The sequence below is a fragment of the Camarhynchus parvulus genome, chromosome 15 (genome assembly GCF_901933205.1).
Source record: "Camarhynchus parvulus chromosome 15, STF_HiC, whole genome shotgun sequence".
Taxonomy (NCBI): Eukaryota; Metazoa; Chordata; class Aves; order Passeriformes; family Thraupidae; genus Camarhynchus; species Camarhynchus parvulus.
The window spans coordinates 2,219,955-2,239,215 of record NC_044585.1 but is presented as its reverse complement, the minus strand read 5'-3'; the positions used below and the strand labels follow the sequence as shown (position 1 = coordinate 2,239,215).

Sequence of the window (19,261 nt, the reverse complement as noted above, 5' to 3'; positions counted from 1 at the left end):
TGAGATAATATTTCAACACATCATTTTGTATGGGAATAAATCACATGGGACTCCAAATTCTTCATGGTGGCAAAAGGCCATTCTGTATTCACATAACTCCTTTTTTATCCAGTTTAACAGACCTCATGTGGGACTCCAATTAGTTGGTAGTTTTCTTGCTAATTACTTTATTGGTTAGTAACAAGTTGTTATTCTCTATTTATTGGTCACTCAAACTCTTGATATCTACCTGCAGGGAGAGTTGTTTGTGAAAGACAGTTTTCATTTTTCTATCTAACGGTGCAAAACCAGTTTATGCAGGTGTAAGTTATTTTCTTCACCCAGGAATAGATTGTCATGTTAACAAAGTGTTCACATGGAAACTTGCAAAATGCTGGCTTTGACAAGGCCAGCCACTGAGTCCAGGAGAGCAGGCTTGATTTTATGAAGCTTTTCTCTATGATTTTTCTACCTAATTGCAACAATTTTGTTCTTTCGCAGTGTTAGCGCTCCCTTTGGTTTTTATGAAGTTCTTGCGGTGTGGTTTGTCATTGTTGTGTTGGTCACTGATGCAGCTGAGGATAGCTGGGGAGCTGTGTGCTCCTGCCAGGGCTCTGGGTGTGCTGTGGCAGCAGCCAGGGACAGGAGGAGCTGTGGGAGATGAGCAAGGGACAAAGAGGAAAGCACTGATGGAAGCCAAAGTCCAAGGACTGGTGCAAACTGGAGTGGGTTGGCTTGGACTCCCCAAGTCATAGGCTGGGTAATCAGCGATCACATCCACAGGAAAAGCTCCTGACTGCTACCTTAAGCCTCAATCTAGAAAAGCCTTTTGAAGCCCTACTTGGCCTGTGCATCCAGCTGTTGAGTTATCAGCTGACTGATGAACTCTTTAAGAGTAATGCTCATTGGCTGAAAGTTCAAGTCTGTATCCCTACAATACATGGCAGATGCTAGGAAAGTTTAATGTCAGTTTGAAATCCTGACTGTAAAATCTTTCGTTTTATCCATAATTTTTGAAGGACAGTGTCTAAGACGGTTCTGTTAAAAGGCTTTTACAAGTTATTCAAACAGCTTAGGGGGGAATTCCCTCCCCTGGTGAGTGGCTGCCCTCGGTGGTTCCCCAGGCTGGGATGCTGTGTGTCTTTGGAAGAGCCCCAACACCAGCTGGTTGCAAGTGAGAGCTGGCTTGTGCAGAGGAGCAGTGTTTGAGGACAGCACAGCACTAGTTTTCCCTAGTGTTGATGGTTTATTAATCAATCCAACAGAGCAAAATTATTTGATTTGCAAACAATAATATCAGCTGTGAGTCTCTGAGAATCACTTTTCAATATGTGGTTTTGCCTAACACTTTATATAAGGAAATGTGAACAAGTGTCATAGATTTCTCAGTTGAAGGTGTTTTAATTCAGTATCAATTAACCAACTTGTTAAATGCTTCAATTAAAATTTAACAACTTAGACCAACTGAAATGTAACCACTGTTTATGTTTGCTTAATCAGTTTATAGACCCCTGATTTCAGGCCACAGTCAGAAAAAAATGCTGGAAGTTGGAATTAATGTTTTCTGCCACATGTACTCACAGGATTGGCTCTAAAAGTCAGGAAGTCAAGTAAATGTGTAAACGTGTATCATTTCTGACCAAGCCTGTTTCACACTGCCAGGTGCAGATGGCCTCTGTCCTTGCAGGGCTCTGGGAAAAGGCACAGTCCTGACTCACAGGAGCAGCCACAGCAGTGGCCAAGGGGGGCACCTCTGGACACTGGAGGACTTCTCTCTTCTCTGACCTTTATGCTCCAGGCCTCTCCCTCTGCCCAGGCAGTCCCCTCAGTCCATCCCTGCTTCCTACCCTGCAGCTCCCCACTGATCCACTTCCCCTCTTCACTCTTTGCTTCACTTCTGTCTCTTGTCCTTCCTCTGGTCCTCTCCAAAGGAATTACAGAATATTTTGCCAGCATCATTATGGTAGTGGCACTTTTTGCTTTCACTTTGTATTTCACTCTTTCCATCTGCTCCTCACTGCTCTCTCCAAACTATAGTAATGAAAAGTATCTCTTCAGTTCCCAATTCTATGGAGTCCTCCTCTTGACTGCCTTGTCTCAAAATCCTGCACACTTCAAAGTCTCAGTGTTTGCCAAGAGCAGAGGTAGCTGCTCTTGCCCATGTCTATATATTAATGACTTCTAAAATGGCACCAACCATTTTAGACAAAGGAAAAAATGTTTCTCTTTTTTTTAACACATTATAAAATTTGGGTAGTGAAAGAGTGTCATGGACATATTTTATGAAAAATCCTTTTGCTAGGATCTTTTCTCCTGAGAAGCTGAGAGGCCTCAGAAATTAAATGTAAACAATGGTTATCTGCTGCTGTGGAATGCAACAGGTGCATCTTTGATTGGTCTCTTGTGGTTGTTTCTAATTAATGGCCAATCACAGTCCAGCTGTCTCAGGCTCTGGTCAGCCACAAGATTTTATTATCATTCCTTTCTACTCCTTTCAAGCCTTCTGATGAAATCCTTTCTTCTATTCTTTTAGTATAGTATTAATGTATCATTTTCTTTTAATATAATATACATCATAAAATAACAAATCAGCCTTCTGAAACATGGAGTCAAGATTCTCATCTCTTCCCTCATCCTGGGACCCCTGGGAACACCACCTCAAAAGAGTTCTTGCACAGACTGCTCTTCTGAGAAATAGATTTGATGCTTCACTCAGGCCCAGCATGACACTAATACACTCCAGAAATGTTTACAGTATTTTTATTCAAAAATGCTGTATTTTTTCTTTAAAATGTAGTTTTAAAATACACTGAACGAAACTTTACCTACTTATTTTGAAAATGTATGTGTTCTTCGTTGTAAACATGAGCAGGGCTGTGCCTTTCATACAAAGTCAAAAGAAAAGAGGTGGCTTGAGACTTATGAGATTATGACTTTGAGAAGAAACTGGGAGAAACTTAACAGTCGGGCCAGTGCCTGTGAAAGGCCTGTTCAGTGAGGAGTGTTGCCCTGTTCTGTATCAGGTTAACTGGAAAGAATCAATCTCACATCTGGGTCTTTGCCAATGTGCTCTGTGGAGAGAGCTGCGGAGAGCATTGTGGTGTGACCTGGAGATGTACACCTAAAAAAAGCTGCTGCCATGCTCCTCACCACGTTTAACATCAGCAGAGCACAGGTGCAGAACCCTACAAGATGCACCAGCAGTGTCCATGGGAGCAGAACAAATTAGAGAATTACTTGTGCTTTACAACACAGGACTAGAAGACAGCAAACAAGCCATGAAGAAAACCAGTCCAGAATAAATAGTCTGCAAAACAATGCCCAAAAGTCTGTTGTATAATAAGCCACTTAGCAAGTACTAGAAGCTTTCTTTCTAATCCATCTGTCACATGTTTTTATAGCTGAAAATAATTAACTGCTCACTATTGCTTAACAAGTAGGGGTCTATTTGAAATCACTTAATAACAGAAACAATGGGAGCACCAAGACAAGGTACTGAAAATTTCATCTGGTGTCTGAAAACAGAATTTAATCGCATTAATTTCTGTGTTAGAAAGCCCAGATTCAGGGGCAAGGAAAGAAGGAGTTCTGAGATGGAAGTTACTGTTTGGAGAAATTCTGAAGAAGTTTTCTAAAGCATTACATGGTGTTGTATGATGATAAGAGAATAAGGCATCATTCTGTCACTCTCTGATATGGATTCTAAAGTATGCATGTGTTACTCAGTACTAACAGCTGAGAACAGATTCTTGAACTTTTGCTTGGATTTATCAGTTCAAGTGTATGTTTTCAAGGTGAACCTAAGAACCTAAGAGTAATATATTGTCCCTAACTTCTCTCTTTGTGTCCCTGCAAGGGCACAGAGCCACTGCTGAATTCACTGCAGAATTCCCCCAGATAGCATCTTCCTTTCTTCTGCTACAATGGGGTGGTTTTGATCTCCTCAGGGCCTTTATAGAAACCTCCACGGGTCTTAGCTTTGAAGTTCCTTTTCCTGAACTCCTCCGAGATTTCCAGGAAGGATTTTCCCTTTGTCTCAGGAAGGAAAAACCAAACGTAGAGGGCAGTGCAGACACAGACCACAAGGAATGGGATGTAGCAGAAATGTGCTAGACTTTTCTGAGGAGGAGGAAAAAACAAGACAGTGTTGGTGACATTCTGTATGATGACAAAAAGGCCACTAATCCCTCTCCCTGCATGGTCTAAAGTCACTCAGAGAGTATTTCTGTGAATCCTGGTGAGGGCCTCACATGCCTGGATGCAAGAGCTCCCCAGCATAGACTGGGAAATTTGACTTAGCAAGAACAGTATTTTAAAATGTCTTTTTCTGTCTTTCTATATAATTGTATAGCATGGGAGGCCTCAGTAGAAAATAAGACAGGAATGTATGTTGTGGAGTTCTGCTCCCTTTGCTTCAGGAATTATCTTAAGGAATAGTGCCAGGGTCTGGCAAAGGGAATTTACATCACATCTTCAGTCCCAGCTGTTCTCAACTGAGGACAGACGAGGAATACTGATCATCCATCCCTCAAATAATTCCACTCCCAACCTCAAATCAGAAATCACCAAAGGGAACACGAGAAAATTTGGTTTAAAAGAGTTCTGGCCACTGTCCTCATAAAGATACTTTTCAAAGAAGTGCTATCTTGCTGCTTGCAATATTCTCTTTTCCTGTCATTGCCAGAGCCTCTCTCTTGCCCAGGGCACTAAAGAACTGCTTTGCTTTGGGAACGCACCACAATGAAGGGAAAGGCTGTTCCCACCAGAAACAGGTTGAACCAGAGCAGGGAGCCACAGATCATGTAAGCAGCTGGTCGGGACATTTGATCAAAAACCTCTGTGGGCAGAACTCCCGTTACACCAGCTGGAAAAAGAAATGGCAAGAAAGTTAATAATGTTGTTGACATTGCATTAAAAACAAGAGAACACAACAAGAAAACACAACATGAAGTGTGAGAGGTGAATTTTTAGGTTAAATATTAAGGGACTGGATAATTATTCAGAATTTCTCATGTTAGAATGAACTGCCAGGAAAGATTTTGTAATCCACATTATTCTTACCAGGACCCAATGGTGAGAAAGGCTTATAATTAATTCAGCTCCATGGCACTGTTGGGACTGGGACAAGAAATTACTGCCAGCTTGTGCGGCATGTGACACTGGCAGCTTGGTTCTGTTCTTACCTGCCTTCCTTCAAATTCATGTGAGCAAACAGAGTCTCACATCTCTATATTCACCATGCAAACATCCACAACATCCTGTGTATTGCCCACCCCCAGAAACTGGTGTATTCTGCCACAGAAAGGCACTTTAGTAGGGTCACAGATAGATGTGGAAATTGTATCTGCAAGCAAATAATCAGATGGCATAGCCAAGAATTTCCAGGATTAAAGTGAAGCATTAGAAATTCTGGTTTACAGACCTAATGGACTGGGCAGCAAATCAAAAGCTTGTCATCCATTTAAGCCAAGAATCACTTCCAAGTGCCTTGGCCTAATAGCCAGGATGACTGAGAGGGGGAATATGACACAGAGTGAAATAGGCACAGCCTGGCCCTGCACAGCACTGACTGACCAGGGGCACCAAACTCTGTGACACAGCCAAACAGCACCTGTTGGAGTATGCTTGGAGTATGCTGCAGCTAAAGAAGGTCTGAGAGTTTCCATAAGATGCCTGCACATATCTCCAAACCCCTGCAGTACCCAAAAGTTTCACTGAAAACACTGAGGGAACTGACCTGGTCCGATTCCAAAGCTCAGGATATAGGCGAAAATGCAGGCCATGCTGAGATAAGGCATCCAGCTAATCTGAGTCTACAGCCACAGAGACCAATGGAAAACCAGTGAGGGCACTTATTTGCCACCACTGAACACCCCAGTCATATAAAGGCAAAGCCCAACTCCATTGCACTTCGATAACTGAGGAAAGTTTGTTACCTGCTGGCTCAGGGCGACCATGAAGACAATGGCCCAGGCTGCCATGAAGATGTATCCCCCCAGCAGCAGCGGCCTCCGACCAGCATAGTCTATGATCATGTTCTGCACAGAGTGACACAGGGAAATAAAGCAAGATATTTAACCTGGGTTTATATTTTCTGCCTCTTTCCTCTTCACCTTTCAATACTCCATGCCTACTTTGCTCTACAGTAACTTTCAGGATGTTTTCTACTTCATAGCAAAAAAAAAAACTCAAAAGAAAGTTCTGGTGGCAGGAGTCAGGAAAAAGGGTGATCAGGAGAGATGAGAATGTCCCAGCTGTACCTAAGCTCTGCCACCATCCATATGAACACAAAGCAAGAGAGTTACACCTGTTAGAGATTTCAGATAGTGATGGCAATGCAAGGTCTGACCAAATAGCTCTGCATTAACCCATCTGGCTGGGGGTGCTGACAGACAGCCTGGCTCCTGTGCCTAAAGGGCTTCCTTGGAATGAAAAGCAATGTAAACCCCAAGTTTGTAATTGCAGCAGAGGCTGCAGTCAGCAGAGTGCACTGAGAGTCTCACACAAGTGACAGATGTGATCAGCTCACAGCTTCCCGTGCCGATTACAACATAGGGGATTTTGTCCTCAGGAATTCCAGCCTCTTGGAACACATAAGCTGCATAAAAATACATCTGTGAAGAGAAGAAAGGAGAAAGCAGTAAGGGAAGACATCTGAAAATACATCCCATTGTTTTTCCTGAAGGATCATGCAGAGTGACCACAGAGGCTATTTTGACAGCATCCTTCTGAATCCTCCCATAACACACAGGTGTATTTTGGGAACCAAACACCTTCTTGGGAAGATGAAACAGGAAAGCCTTATAAATATGATTGCCTGGCAAAAGATTTTGAGAATATGGAAACTATAAGTGAGATTGAAATGAAAGCAAGCTTTGAGATCCCTCAGTTACTGAACAACTGGAAAACAATGGTGTGGCTGGCTGAAGGTGATCCCCTTTTGATCAAACAACACCCTCTGCTTGTAGACAGGTCCAAGGGTCAGAGCAGACCCTGCAGCTTGGCAGAAGGGGCCCAAAGAGGAGCTTTTAGGGTTTAAAATGTAACACAGTGTGGTAATGTAATGATTCTTATAGGCTGTATGGAAATGCTATAGGATTTGTATCTTGTACTAGATTGGTTAGTGAGAATCAGAATATTCAACACAGAAGAAGATTTATTGTATTGGAACGGGAACCTCACTCTCTTACCCTCTCATCCTCTCTCCCCCTCTCGTCTCTCAGGCCTGCTCCAGCTGTGGCTGGCAGCTCCCAGCAGGGCCCTGCACCCAGGCCCTTGGCAATGAACCCCAAGTTCCTGACCTGGCCTCAGAGATCTCTTGTCTCTGCCCATCCCGACCGTCCTACCCCCGACGCTCCTACAACACCTGACATGTGAAGATCTCCACAGGCAGAGAGACACCATTCATTCCTCTCCTGCTGCCAGAACGTTGAGCCCAAGAGCTCCCAGGACCCCCAGGCTGCTCACCGAGTCGTTGCCGCAGAGCTGCATGGCGCTGCTCAGCACCACGATGCTCACCAGCTGCCAGCGCAGCCCTGGGTTCTGGAACAGCTCCCAGGGGTTCTTTGCTCTCTGGCCTTTCACTGCAGCCTGCTCTGCCAGCATCTCTTCCAGCTCTGCACTCAGGTCACTGGTGCCTCTGAGCTTCTGCAGGGCTGCAAGGACAAGGGAACCTCTTAGTCCTGGGTTTTCTCTTCAGCTGGCTGCTCTGCAGGGTGAGGGATGGAGCAGCAGGTGATGGCTGCAGAAAGCTGAAGGACAGGGCCTGTGATCATGCTGGGGCCTTCACAGAGTTCATCAGCTGTGGTGCAGCCACTTGAAAGATTTGGGGGAAACGGGGTGCAAGTCCCTCACCATTGTTTGACAAGTGAGTATTTCCCATCAGTGCCATTTTAGCAGCCATGCTTCTGACTCAGATCTCAAGTGCCTTCCCTGGGGAATGCAGGCAATTAAGATGTTCTTGGTACACAGCACATATTTCCCACGGAATAACTCCAGCCACTCTGCATATGAGGCTTTGTATGCCACAAATCTAACTAAATCCTTTAATATGAATTGGCTTCAGATTTGATCCTGAGCTCTTCAACCAGCATTTATTTCACTTCATAGTTACAAAACATTTGCCACTGTGAACACAAGTCTTACCTTTTGACCTTATTACTGTAGCAAATAAGCCTATTGTAGGAAGATGCCTTTCAATTCCCTCAATAGATCAAATATATTTAAGATTATAGAATGTTCTTTAGTTTGGAAGGAGGAAGTGATCACATTTACTACTTGATATGAAACCTCCTACATGTAAAATTTGTGACACCATTCCAGAAATGTTGGGGCCCAAGTCTCACATGAGCTAACAGTCACCCTAAACTCACCAGAGATGCAGGATTCTTTGTCTCCACGGTCAATCAAGAGATACCTGGGACTTTCAGGGAACCAAGGCAGAGCTGTGAGCTGGATCAGGGCAGGAACCACGTTGCTTGCTAAAAGGAATGGCCAGCTCTCCTCCCCTCCCAGGAGCTCCCTGGAGAAAAACAAACACAATTTACACAAGACTTTTTCCAGGAAGGAAGGGAGGGAGGGAGAGAGGAAGGAAAAGGAAGGGAAAAGGAAGGAAAAAGGAAGGAAAAAGGAAGGAAAAAGGAAGGAAAAAGGAAGGAAAGGAAGGAGTGGGCTGCTTGCTTTACCTTACCTGAGTCCAACAACCTGCCCCAGCACCAGCCCCAGGGCTGTAAATGATGCAGAGGTCAAGGCCACAGCTCCTCTGAGCTTCTTTGGGGCACTCTCTGCCAGGTACATGGGCTGAATGTTCATGCTCACACCTGGGCAAGGCAGACAAAGGCTGACCTCAGCTTGTGGGCAGAGGAGACAAGAATAAATGCAGGCAGCACCTCTCGAGGTTGCCAGCTGCACTCTTCTGCTGCAGGCCATGTGATAATTAATCTACCAGTGCTTGTTGTTCACCCAAACCTTCAGTTTCTCCCCTGCCCTTGTGTAACTAAACACACATTTCAATATTCACCAGTAGCAGTGGATAATGAAACTGAAACCTGTCAGGGCCTCAGCCCTGCGGTCTTTTCAGCACCAAATCCAAGGTTATATGCAATGTTTCCCTCAATTTCCCCTTTTTGAGGGGAATATCATGTTTTAAGTCCCTTATGTTGATCATTTCCTGGGATTAACTTCTACAAAAGCTTTTGTGTTGGTGCTCACGCTGGTGAGTGACTGACATTCTCACAAGCAGATAAGGATCCATTTTCAGCTCAGATTTTCCCCTTGCACAGACATGCTTGTGTGTAGTACACAAAACCCCCCTGCCTGTGTACACTTCAAAAGAAAGCCCTTAGAAGCAAAGTATAAAATCTGTATATACAACTTCTTAATTCACTTACATGTGTCTGGTCAGCCTAAAGGATTAATTGCTTTAATATCCCGGATCATTCCTACTCAAATGTCTTCTGATTGTTACCACCTTCATCCTTCTATATTTCTCCTGTTGCCATACCTGCATTCACACCAGTAAAAAATCTGCTGAGCATGATCATTTCAAAGGACTTGGCCATTCGGCTGCACCCGGACAAAGCTGCAGCTATGATCACAAAGCCATTGTTCAGCAGCAGGGACATCTTCCTTCCAAGAGAAAACACAGTTGTGAGCACACGTGGCAGATCAGCTCTGGCATAAACCCCTTTGTCACCCTGATTTTTGAAGATTTTTTAAGCCTTGTGATGTTTACATTCGCACTTTCTGTAAATAACTTATTGTTTTGCATTCTTTTATGGAGGAAGAGAACTTTGATAGACTCGGTTTGTCCAGTGTCATTGGAGAGGTGGCACTTTCACCCTCCAATCCACTGTCACTTTTGGAAATCTATAAACCTTAGAGTCAGATAATAAACTTCCTTTTCCACCTTGAGAACAGCGGTGTGTGCATTGTGTTATTTCGTGTCCTATAGTGACATCCCTTCCTGTGGCAGGTGCCCACAGAACCTCCTGGTGAACCCAGCCCTGCAGGAGGTGTCCCTGGGCCACCTCAGGGTGTCCCTGCAGTGCTGCCTTCAGGCTCTCTGAGGCCACCACTGGGTTCTCCCCCAGCCCCAGGGCTGTGTGCTCACACACACTTCCCATTTAAATGGAGAGCAATATTCCCTCAGCAAGCCATGAGCATTTTGGTCTGCAAGTGCTAATTTGTTGAAGCAGGCCTTTTTCATGTGATAGAGTGTAATTGTTGTGAAACTTTGTCAGAAAGTTTTCATGCATCCCAGGAGAAATTTCTGCTGAAAACCAGGGAAAAAAGAGAACTCTATTGACCCTTACTGCTATTATTGCCAGAAATTCTCTCTAGTCCCTGCTCACTGCCTTAGCAGTCAGTCTTTGTTTCTCTTATTTATGATGGAATATGATTTTATTCCAAAGTAGTACAGGGTGAAATCCCAAAAATTTAATGGATTAAGGAAGCCATATCCTTCCAGGTCTTCATAGCCATGAAATTAGTAACTCATGGCACCTCAAACCATAATGGGGTCTCCTTCATCATACAAGAGGAGCAAACCAAAGTGATAGCACATAAAGGAAAATCTTGGGGTCAAGAGACAGGGAGGCAAAAACTAATTTCCTATTAGTTTATGTAATTTATGTTGGTAACACTGTTTGGTTTGGTTTTGTTCGGTTGTTTGGTTTTTTTCTGAGGATAGCTGGGGATAGAGCTGTGTATGAAAGATGCATGAGGTAAGACAGATACTTTTCATAGGCTCAAGCACAGAGGAAAAAAATCCCACTGTGGAGATTTAATGAATACTTCCTGAAATATTTCAGATGAAAATGTGGCTACACAACCTGTGAGACATGAGGAGCTGGGATGCAGCCACTGCTCTTTGCAAGCACCCTCTGTTTTTCTAGTGTCATTCCCACCGTTTATTTTGAAGACAAATCCTTAGTCTGATCCATTATCATTGTGATAATCATTATGACATCACCCATTATGATATCATATCATTATTATATCACCATTATGATTTCCCATTTAAAAGCATGGCAGAAAACTGGGCACAAAAACGATAGAGATTATGTGAGCGGGTACTGTGGTAAGGAGCTGAGCTGAAATCCTTGTAGCCCCTCAGCTGGACTGGAATGTGATGAGAAGGTAATGTGGGGAAAAAACAGTTCCCTGATGAGTTTTGAGATCTTCATTATTTTTAACCACAGTGGGGGTTTTGCTGTAGGGATCCTAACTCCTCTTGGACTAAGGGAAGCTGCAAAGCTTAAATGAAACTGCAGCACCTCTTACCTGCCCAGCATGATGGCCATGGGGCCAGCAGCCACAGCCCCAGTGAGGCCTCCCAGAGGGTAGGCAGAGACAGTGAAGGACCAGAGCAGCAGCACCATGTTGCTCTCCAGGGGAACTCCCATGCGCTCCAGCCAGGTCGTGTTCATGAACACCTGGATGTACTGAGAGAGAGGGCAGAGCTGCAGAGCCACCAGAGAGGGGAAGGACACAGAGAAATGCTCCTTTATTATTATATCTATTATCCTGTGTTTATGCTTCCAATCTCCTCCAGTTCTTGGATGTGTTTTTAGCAAAGAATTTAGGGTGTAAAACTGTTGCTGTTGAAAAGCTGCAGTTGGTTTATATCTCTATGTGGTTATTTTTGATAATTTAAAAATTGATTTCATGGGTCTCACTTTCAATCTAAGGGCAAAAATCAACTTCAAATGATGCAGGTTGGAATACTCTAGAATTCGATTTTGCTAAAGCAGTTGAAACAAAGCTTTTGAATAAACTTGTGACACCAGGTCCTGCTCAAGGGTGGCTTATGACAACAAAGTCCTGTGCTCTGGATGTGAATTATCTCGGGGCCTTTCTGGGTCGCTGCAACCCCAAGATTGTTCAAAGTCTCTTTTCCCAGCCCGGCGCTTGAAGAAGGAGTCAGAGCTCTTCATTTCTCAGTCTCAAGGTTGTTCATTGTTTCTTATCTATAAAAAATTTTCTCCTCCCTGCCGAGGTCTGTCCAGCAGGACAGTTCCAGGCACTCTGCCTGCCCCCAGGGCAGTGTTATGTCTTTATACTGAAAACTACATGTACAATGTTTACAATCACTTTCCAATCCCTATCACCTGTGTTAGACAGTGAGCTTCTACTCTAAACCAATCTGTGAGTGCCAGCATCACAGCAGAAGATGGAGGCCAAGAAGAAGAAGGAGAAAGGCTGGACACACCCAGTTCCCTCCATCTTGCCTCCTGAACCCCCATACCAAACCCCTAAAATCTACTTTTCCACCCCGTGATAACTTCACTATTATTCTACCTAAACTGCTGTGTATTGCTGATCTTCATCTAAGGTTGGTAATTTGCTCCACGGGTCATTATCAAACCCACAGGTGTTTTGGGCTCTGTGCCAGGGCTTCTGAGACCCCTGGCAGGGTCCTGGCCGTCCTGGACAGCCAGAGGGATGTTCTGGGTTCCCATAGAATTACACAGAGGGAATAATACATCCTTGCTTTCTGTCCCTCAGCAGCAGCAGCAGCCTGCAGATTTCCAGTGGCACCCACTGTCCCCAGGGTCTGTCAGGGGCAGGCACTCAGAGCAGCAGTACTTACTGAGGCTGGGGCATTGATGATGGAGATGTTGTACCCATACTGGAAGGTGCCTCCAATCCCAGCAGCACATATTGTCAGGATCAGGATCTTGTTCTGAAGCTGAAGAAAAGGGGCAGACAATGGATGGCTTCCTTGTACAGAATAAACTGACTCAAAAGACACCGAGGCTTTGAGCTGGGGGATTTTCCCATGGCCATGGGTGCCCAGTGCATTTGGAATTCCTTGGTGTGCTGTTATTTCCATCCTTTCATGATAATAACACACATTTTAGATTAGAGTGTCTTTCCTGTGATGCTGCACTTGTACAGAGCAATGTTTAGCAGTCTGTAATGGTGCATTCAGCACTATGAGACAGGTGAAACCTGTGGCAGCCAGTGGGTTCCCATGCCATGTTCAGGTCTCCTTGGGGACATTCCTGCCCGAGTTCTGCCACTGGCTCACATTGCCCAGGGACAGCACTGATGAGCCTTGGGTAGCAGGGCAGGGCAGGGGCTGCCTCCTGTGGCATCACAGGGTCAGTGCTGGTATAAAAGTCAGGGCTCTTGACTTTTTGAAGTGTGCAGAACAAGCTGTCCTGGCTGGCCCAGCTCTGCAGCTGACAGCTCACTGGCAGGCTGACAGCAGAGCCAGACAGCTTTTTTCCACTATTTTGTGCCTGTGCCTTTGTTTTCCCCATCTGCAGGTGAAATCCTGTGACAGGCAAGATGTGCCCTGAGGGAGTCTTGGGACTGGGAGCTCTGTTTCACATCTCAAGACCACTCTGAGCATGCTGGGGGCCCCTGGTCTTTAGCCTGACACCTCCTGCACAATGTTCTGGGTGGCCCAAGGCCAGGATGGCCTTTGCCAGCCCCTGCTTTAAAACCCCTCCCACTGGGAAAGCTCTGGTGTCACATAAAGAGCCCATGCTCAGGCTCGGCTGTTTGCCAGCCAGTACAGGGCACCTCAGGCCAGACTGTGTTTTGCTACATGAATATGACCCCAGTCACCTTGAGAACTTAAATAACCCAAAGCTGAGGACCTCTTTCTGCTTTACCTGCTCAGTTTCTTCTTACAGAGCTGTCCACTAAAGAAATGTTGCTCTAGTCTCACAATAGCTCTAAAACCACAAATTCAAATAATCTTGGATTTTTTTCCCTTTCCTCTAAGTGTTTTCCTTTAAATAACTTCCATACCAGCCCAAGACAGGGTGTTCTCCAGGACAGAAATAAAGCCAGACTATTCCAAGCCTGCAGCAAGAGGAGACTGAGCTCTCCTGCCCCAGCTAGCAGCAGATACATTTCACTTGCACTTTCCATGGCTACACCACTTCCCTGTCCTGTTACTCAGAGCTGAGCTAAGGATTGGGCTCCTCATATCTCTGCTATTCCTCATTATCCAGGTGAGTTTCCTCTGCCTTCAACAGCACATTTCTTTTTCATTTACAATGTCTAGGAATATACTGCTCCTTTTGCTCATTTCCCAGCTGTCATTATAGAGTACATCCCCTACCAAGTCGTGTGTCACAGAGCTCTTTAGTGACCATGAGCTGAAGCAGGATGGTTTGTTTCTCCCTTCAGGGACCAGCTCTGTGCTCAGAGCTGAGCTGCATTTACAGAGTGACCTTCCCAAGCCTTCTGCAACACCCGGCTGCTGCAGTGTTTTCCCAGCCACCGTGGTGGTGTGCAGCTGCCAGGAGAGCCTTTACTCTGTCAGCTTTATCACAAGGACTGTCATGAACTGGAAAAATAATTCTATGCAAGCCTGACAGTATTACACAGCTTTATAAAAATTCAAATAAAAAAAAATCTGTTGATAAGAATAGTAAAATAGATGTTTTACCAGTCTCTGCAGCTTGTTCATCCTCTTTCGCAGGTTTTCCTCTGTCTGCCAAAGGCTCTGGTACTCTCAGGGTGCCCTGAAGGATTATTTAAATCTCCAGCACAGGAATGTGTATTTAGTCACCCATTACGTTAGGATAAGACACTTGATTTGGCAGGTGTTTTGCCACCTGATTTACATTCCCAAAACTGAGCTGCATGTTCATTAGCACGATAGTTCAATTCCGTTTTGTTGAAAGTCCATGCCAGTCCAGGGAAATGATTCTCCAAGATCCAGATCTGTCTAAACCCTCTTGAAGGCCAGTGTGGTTTACAACCTCAATTCCTTCTCAGAGCATCTGGCACAGCTACCACTATCGCTTCTCTGATTGAATGTGATCAAAGCAGAAGGGAAGTACAATTTTTTTTTTCCTAATTGTATTTGTCCTGGCACACAATCTAGAAAGACAAAGCAGACTATTTCCCTTGGTGCCATCAGTGACAGGAACAAATGAAGCCCAAACCTGGTTATCCAAGGCCTTTCCCTGTGCTCCTGTCTGTGTCCTGGTGACAGAGAGGCAGCGCAGCTGCTGCTGGAAAGGCTGTGCATGAAGGCACAGAAGGCTGTGCTTGTGCTCCTGCTCCCTCCCCACAGCCTGGCACAGAGCACACAGCCACACCTGGAGCTCCTGTCAGCAGTGACAGCCTTGCTTCTTTCTACAGAACAGAAAGGCCCTCCCTGGCAGTGGGATGTGGCATTCACATTCTCAGAAATGAGAGACATAATTCTCTCTCTCACAGGATTTTTCCTGGAGAAGCACAGAGAGAAGAATAAAAAACAATTCTTGTCTCTACCTGCTGCTCCTGTTGTTTTGCACATGTAGAATGTGCTAGGAAGATTGTTTATTGTCAATTGGATTCTGCTGAGGATTGTTTTGTTTCCTTGGCCAATCACTCAAAGCTGTGTCCTGGCTGTCTGGAGACAGTCACAGTTTTTCTTTAGTATGCTTTAGTATTCCTTGTAGTATAGTATCCCTTTAATATAGTATAGTATAATGTAATATATTATAGTTTAATAAAGCAATTGTTCAACCTTCTGAATCATGGAGTCAGATGTCAGTCATTCCCAGACATTGGGGGTGCTCTGCATTCAATAGTGGGAAATGGGGAATCCTTATGAATCCTAGAGATGGAGGCACACTGCACTGCCTGCAGTAACATTAAAGCTCCTGCTTCACAAAATATCTGGTCTTCAGGAGTAATCATCCTTCTAACATCCTTTCATCCTGGAAAGTGAGATTTGTGAGGGCCCTGACAGGTTTCAGAGAGTTTGAAATAATTGAAATGTTTTTAAATTCCTCTTTGTCACTATTCAGGTTTTACTGCACCTGAACAGAAATATGAGCCTGTTCCACATCACAGAGTAGTCTCTGGTGAATCTGTAGCCAGGGATGTGGTGCTGAATCATCTGCAGCCACTAAGTGGCAGAAGAAGTACAAAATTTGCTGTATCAGGCTCTGAATGCAGCATGCCGGCACTGTGCTGCCTGTGGAATGTGGCAGGGCTTGGATGGATGCTTCCAGCAGCTTCCCAAACAATAACTGGGAAACAGACATGACTGTACCACTCAACAGGCACTGATGGAGAGTTTAGACGGCATATATCAAGAACAGTAATTCATTCAAAAAAGGAAAGCTCTCATTCCCTCCTGCTGTCTGCTCTGAGCTTGTGCCAGCTGCCAGCGGTGAGGGAAGTGCTGTGGGTGGGCAGTGATGCTGGGGATGGTGGCACAGGCTGTCCCTCCCTGTTCCAGAGGCATAAACTGGATGTTGCTGTGGTGAGATCTATGTGCAGCTGGCTAGCTGGGAGCTCCAGAAAGTTGTCCTCCATCTTTTCTAGCAACAGCTGCCTCGATGAGCAGTGAAGGGATAGATTTTTTTCATCTGCACAGCATCTGTATTACTCCTGCTTTGGTGCTGAGAGATATTCACACTGTTTGTGTTTCTAACTGGCTTTTTGCTGCGCCTTAAAAAACCCCAGCTTTCCCAATGTTTCATCCTTGTTGTCAGAGTTTCAGAGTCACAGTTGTAGATGAGGAACCTCTGGGGTCAGGGTCTGTCACCAGGGCACAGCCACTGCTCTGCAGTTACTCAAACTCCTGGTGCTGGAAGCCTTCACACAAACCCGGCAGCTTTCCAGCAGTACTGGGGGACCCACCACCCTCTTCCTTCAAATCCTCTCCCACTGAACTCAAACCTGTCATAACCAGGGTGAAATATGATGCCACGTGCATGGGAGAGGAGCTGTGTGGAGGATGTGATGGCAGGGTCTGCTTGCAGTTATCTGGCTGCAGCAAGAAGTGCTAATCCTGCCATTAGGAAAGGCCATCAACACATGCTCTTTGATCTGTCACGAACTGAGAGGTTCCAATGTTTTAGTGTGTTTTTACACCAGAATCATCTGGACCAACTTCAAGGGGAGAAAAGGGGCCTCATTTCCATCTGTGAGGCTTGGATCTACAGGATGAATGCTCCCTACAAACACTACTCTGTAAATTGCAGAAGGAATCTGGAGTGCCTCCCTGGCTGGTTGCTGACTTTCCCAAGCTCCAGCCTGGCTATTTCTGCAATCCCTTCTCACTTTTCTGTAAGGACCATCACTGTAAGATACAAAACGCCTCTGTTTGCTTGTCCTGACTCTTGCAGAACTCAGAATACAAAGACAAGTAATAAGATCGGCAAACAAGCAGCTTTCTCAAGAAGCATGCAGCAGGTTTGCTGATGTCATGGTGAAACCAATGTTTATTTAGTTGTTGAAATGGATTTTTCTTTGTAGGAAATGAGTGCCCTGCTGTGACACCACTATCCTCAGTTCCAGCAGTTCACTAATGTTCTTTATAAAAACCCCACAATTTATGTAAGTTCAAGGCACTGCATAAGAACTTCAGGAAATGAGCTTCATCACAGAGGTTTCTCAGGGCAGGGACCCAGTGCTGCCAGAGCTTCTGTTACCACACAGAGTCACTGGGACCCTTTCCAGAGCAGTGGAGATCCATGGGAGCTGAGTCCTTTGAGGACACGAGGGCTGAGACAGCCAAGGGAACTTGCTGCTTTCCCTTGCTAGCTGGGATTTTTGGATGTCAGAAGAACAGCTGTATGTTCTGTGTGTTGGATCAGCACTCTGTCTGTTCCTCCACCTGATAAGCACTAGGTCTTCTCTAGGAAAACTGAGAAAACCCAAAATACTAGAAATAATGAAAACACCTTTTTATCAGTCCATTGTGAGCTGTAGGTCATACTGTGGCTGAACTATTTATTTTCCTTCCATCTCTGTACCAGACACTGATACAGGCACTTAGTTGAAATTGAGCGACCTCAAGGCCAGACGGAACAAAGTCCTTGCCTGAACAAAACCTCTGTTCCTGTGAGTCAGAGAAGAGCATTTAGACTCTACCAAAAGGCACCAAATGTTGCTGAAGTGTTCCCATCAGAAGAGAGGAAAATATGTGCAGCAGTGTCAGAGTGTCAGACTCATCCTGCTTTCTTATTTAACTGTCCCTTCAGACAGAGCTTTTCATCAGAGCTATGCCCTGGCTCATTGAGAGGCAGCTGGACTGGGACACACAGTCCTGCCTCTGGTGAAAACCCAAGTACAAACACCTTTTCTGACTCCTTGTAGGGGTCTCCAGCAGCTGACAGCACACTCAGTTGATGTGCTGCTATTGTGAGCTGAGCACGGACCTCTTTTTATAAGACACAAGCATTATTTTTCTGATTTGTTGATTTGGCCACAGTGCTTATGAAATGGATGTTACAAAATAAAGGCCCCTGAAGGATATTCCCTACTGACAGCTGTGGGAGGTGACCTGTGGTGTAGGGGACAGATCACAAGGCAGAAGAATTTAACAAGAATTATTAAACACTGGAGAAAAATAACTGTGCAAAGAGACAGACATTTTCTTGTTTGATGTCTTCAACTCATGATCAGAGGCTGTTTTGGAAGAGGTGCTTTATTTGGATATGTGATGAGGCTCTGCTCAAGGGGATTTAAACGAGATCTTTCTCATGCCAGACACAAAGCTGTATTTTTGAACTAAAAACCATAGGAAATAAAAATAATATTAACTGTGATTTACAGCAAACCCTGTGCAAACCACATGTCCTTGGAGGGCTGAACTCTAAGTGCTATCTTTGGTTTCTTTCTAACAAACAAACAAACTTAAAAATCCATCCAATTCTGTATGATTCACTTTCTCCTGACTTCAGCCATCACACTCCAGAGTTAGCTGATTTGGAACAAGAAATCCTTTAATGAAGGAAGAAAAATTTATATATGGCAATTACACATGGAAAAGTAAACATTTCAAGTGCCTCAACAGTTATGATTACACAGCTTATCTATGCACAGCGGGTTCATGGAGCTCTTGGCCCCTCTTGTCCGTGCCACCAAGGACTGAGTTTGGGGGCTGAAATTACCTCCCAGAAAGGTCCTGGTTGGTGTGCCTCACTTGTTCCTAGTGCCAGGGCATCAGGCATGTAGAGATCTCTTCTACACCAAGGCTACCAGGGGTCTCACATCCTGGGGAGCACAGTGGGTGAGACCTTGAATACAACAGGTCTGAGGCACACCATGGTCTCATACCTACTGGGGGAATCTCTCACAGTGGGTGTGGGGTGTCTCTTTTTTCATATGAAGGAAGGATCTGGGACTGTGAGCAGGGGATGGAGCATTACCCAAGCAAGGGGCTTGGGGTTATGTGGCCAGGGAGTGAATGCTGTCCCTGAGTACCCCACAGCCCAGCTGGAGGAGATGCCTGAGCCTCACCAGGCCAGGCATGACTCGTCACGTTACAAAACATCATCAGATGAAGTTACAAACAAAATGCCAGTGCCAT

General features: G+C 45.0%; 1 protein-coding gene across 1 annotated transcript; it reads right to left on the bottom strand.

Annotated features, from left to right (window-relative positions):
- Window positions 1-3,783: 3,783 nt before the first annotated feature.
- SLC2A11 (solute carrier family 2 member 11) lies at window positions 3,784-14,495 on the bottom strand. The gene is made up of 12 exons (XM_030958819.1): window positions 14,390-14,495; window positions 12,572-12,670; window positions 11,263-11,423; window positions 9,482-9,606; window positions 8,669-8,798; window positions 8,352-8,500; window positions 7,447-7,634; window positions 6,483-6,593; window positions 5,916-6,017; window positions 5,717-5,792; window positions 4,716-4,843; window positions 3,784-4,098 (listed from the first exon to the last, which is right to left on the bottom strand). Exons 1-12 carry the CDS (start codon window positions 14,408-14,410, stop codon window positions 3,898-3,900), a joined length of 1,491 nt encoding a protein of 496 aa, XP_030814679.1. The 5' UTR covers window positions 14,411-14,495; the 3' UTR covers window positions 3,784-3,897.
- Window positions 14,496-19,261: the final 4,766 nt, after the last annotated feature.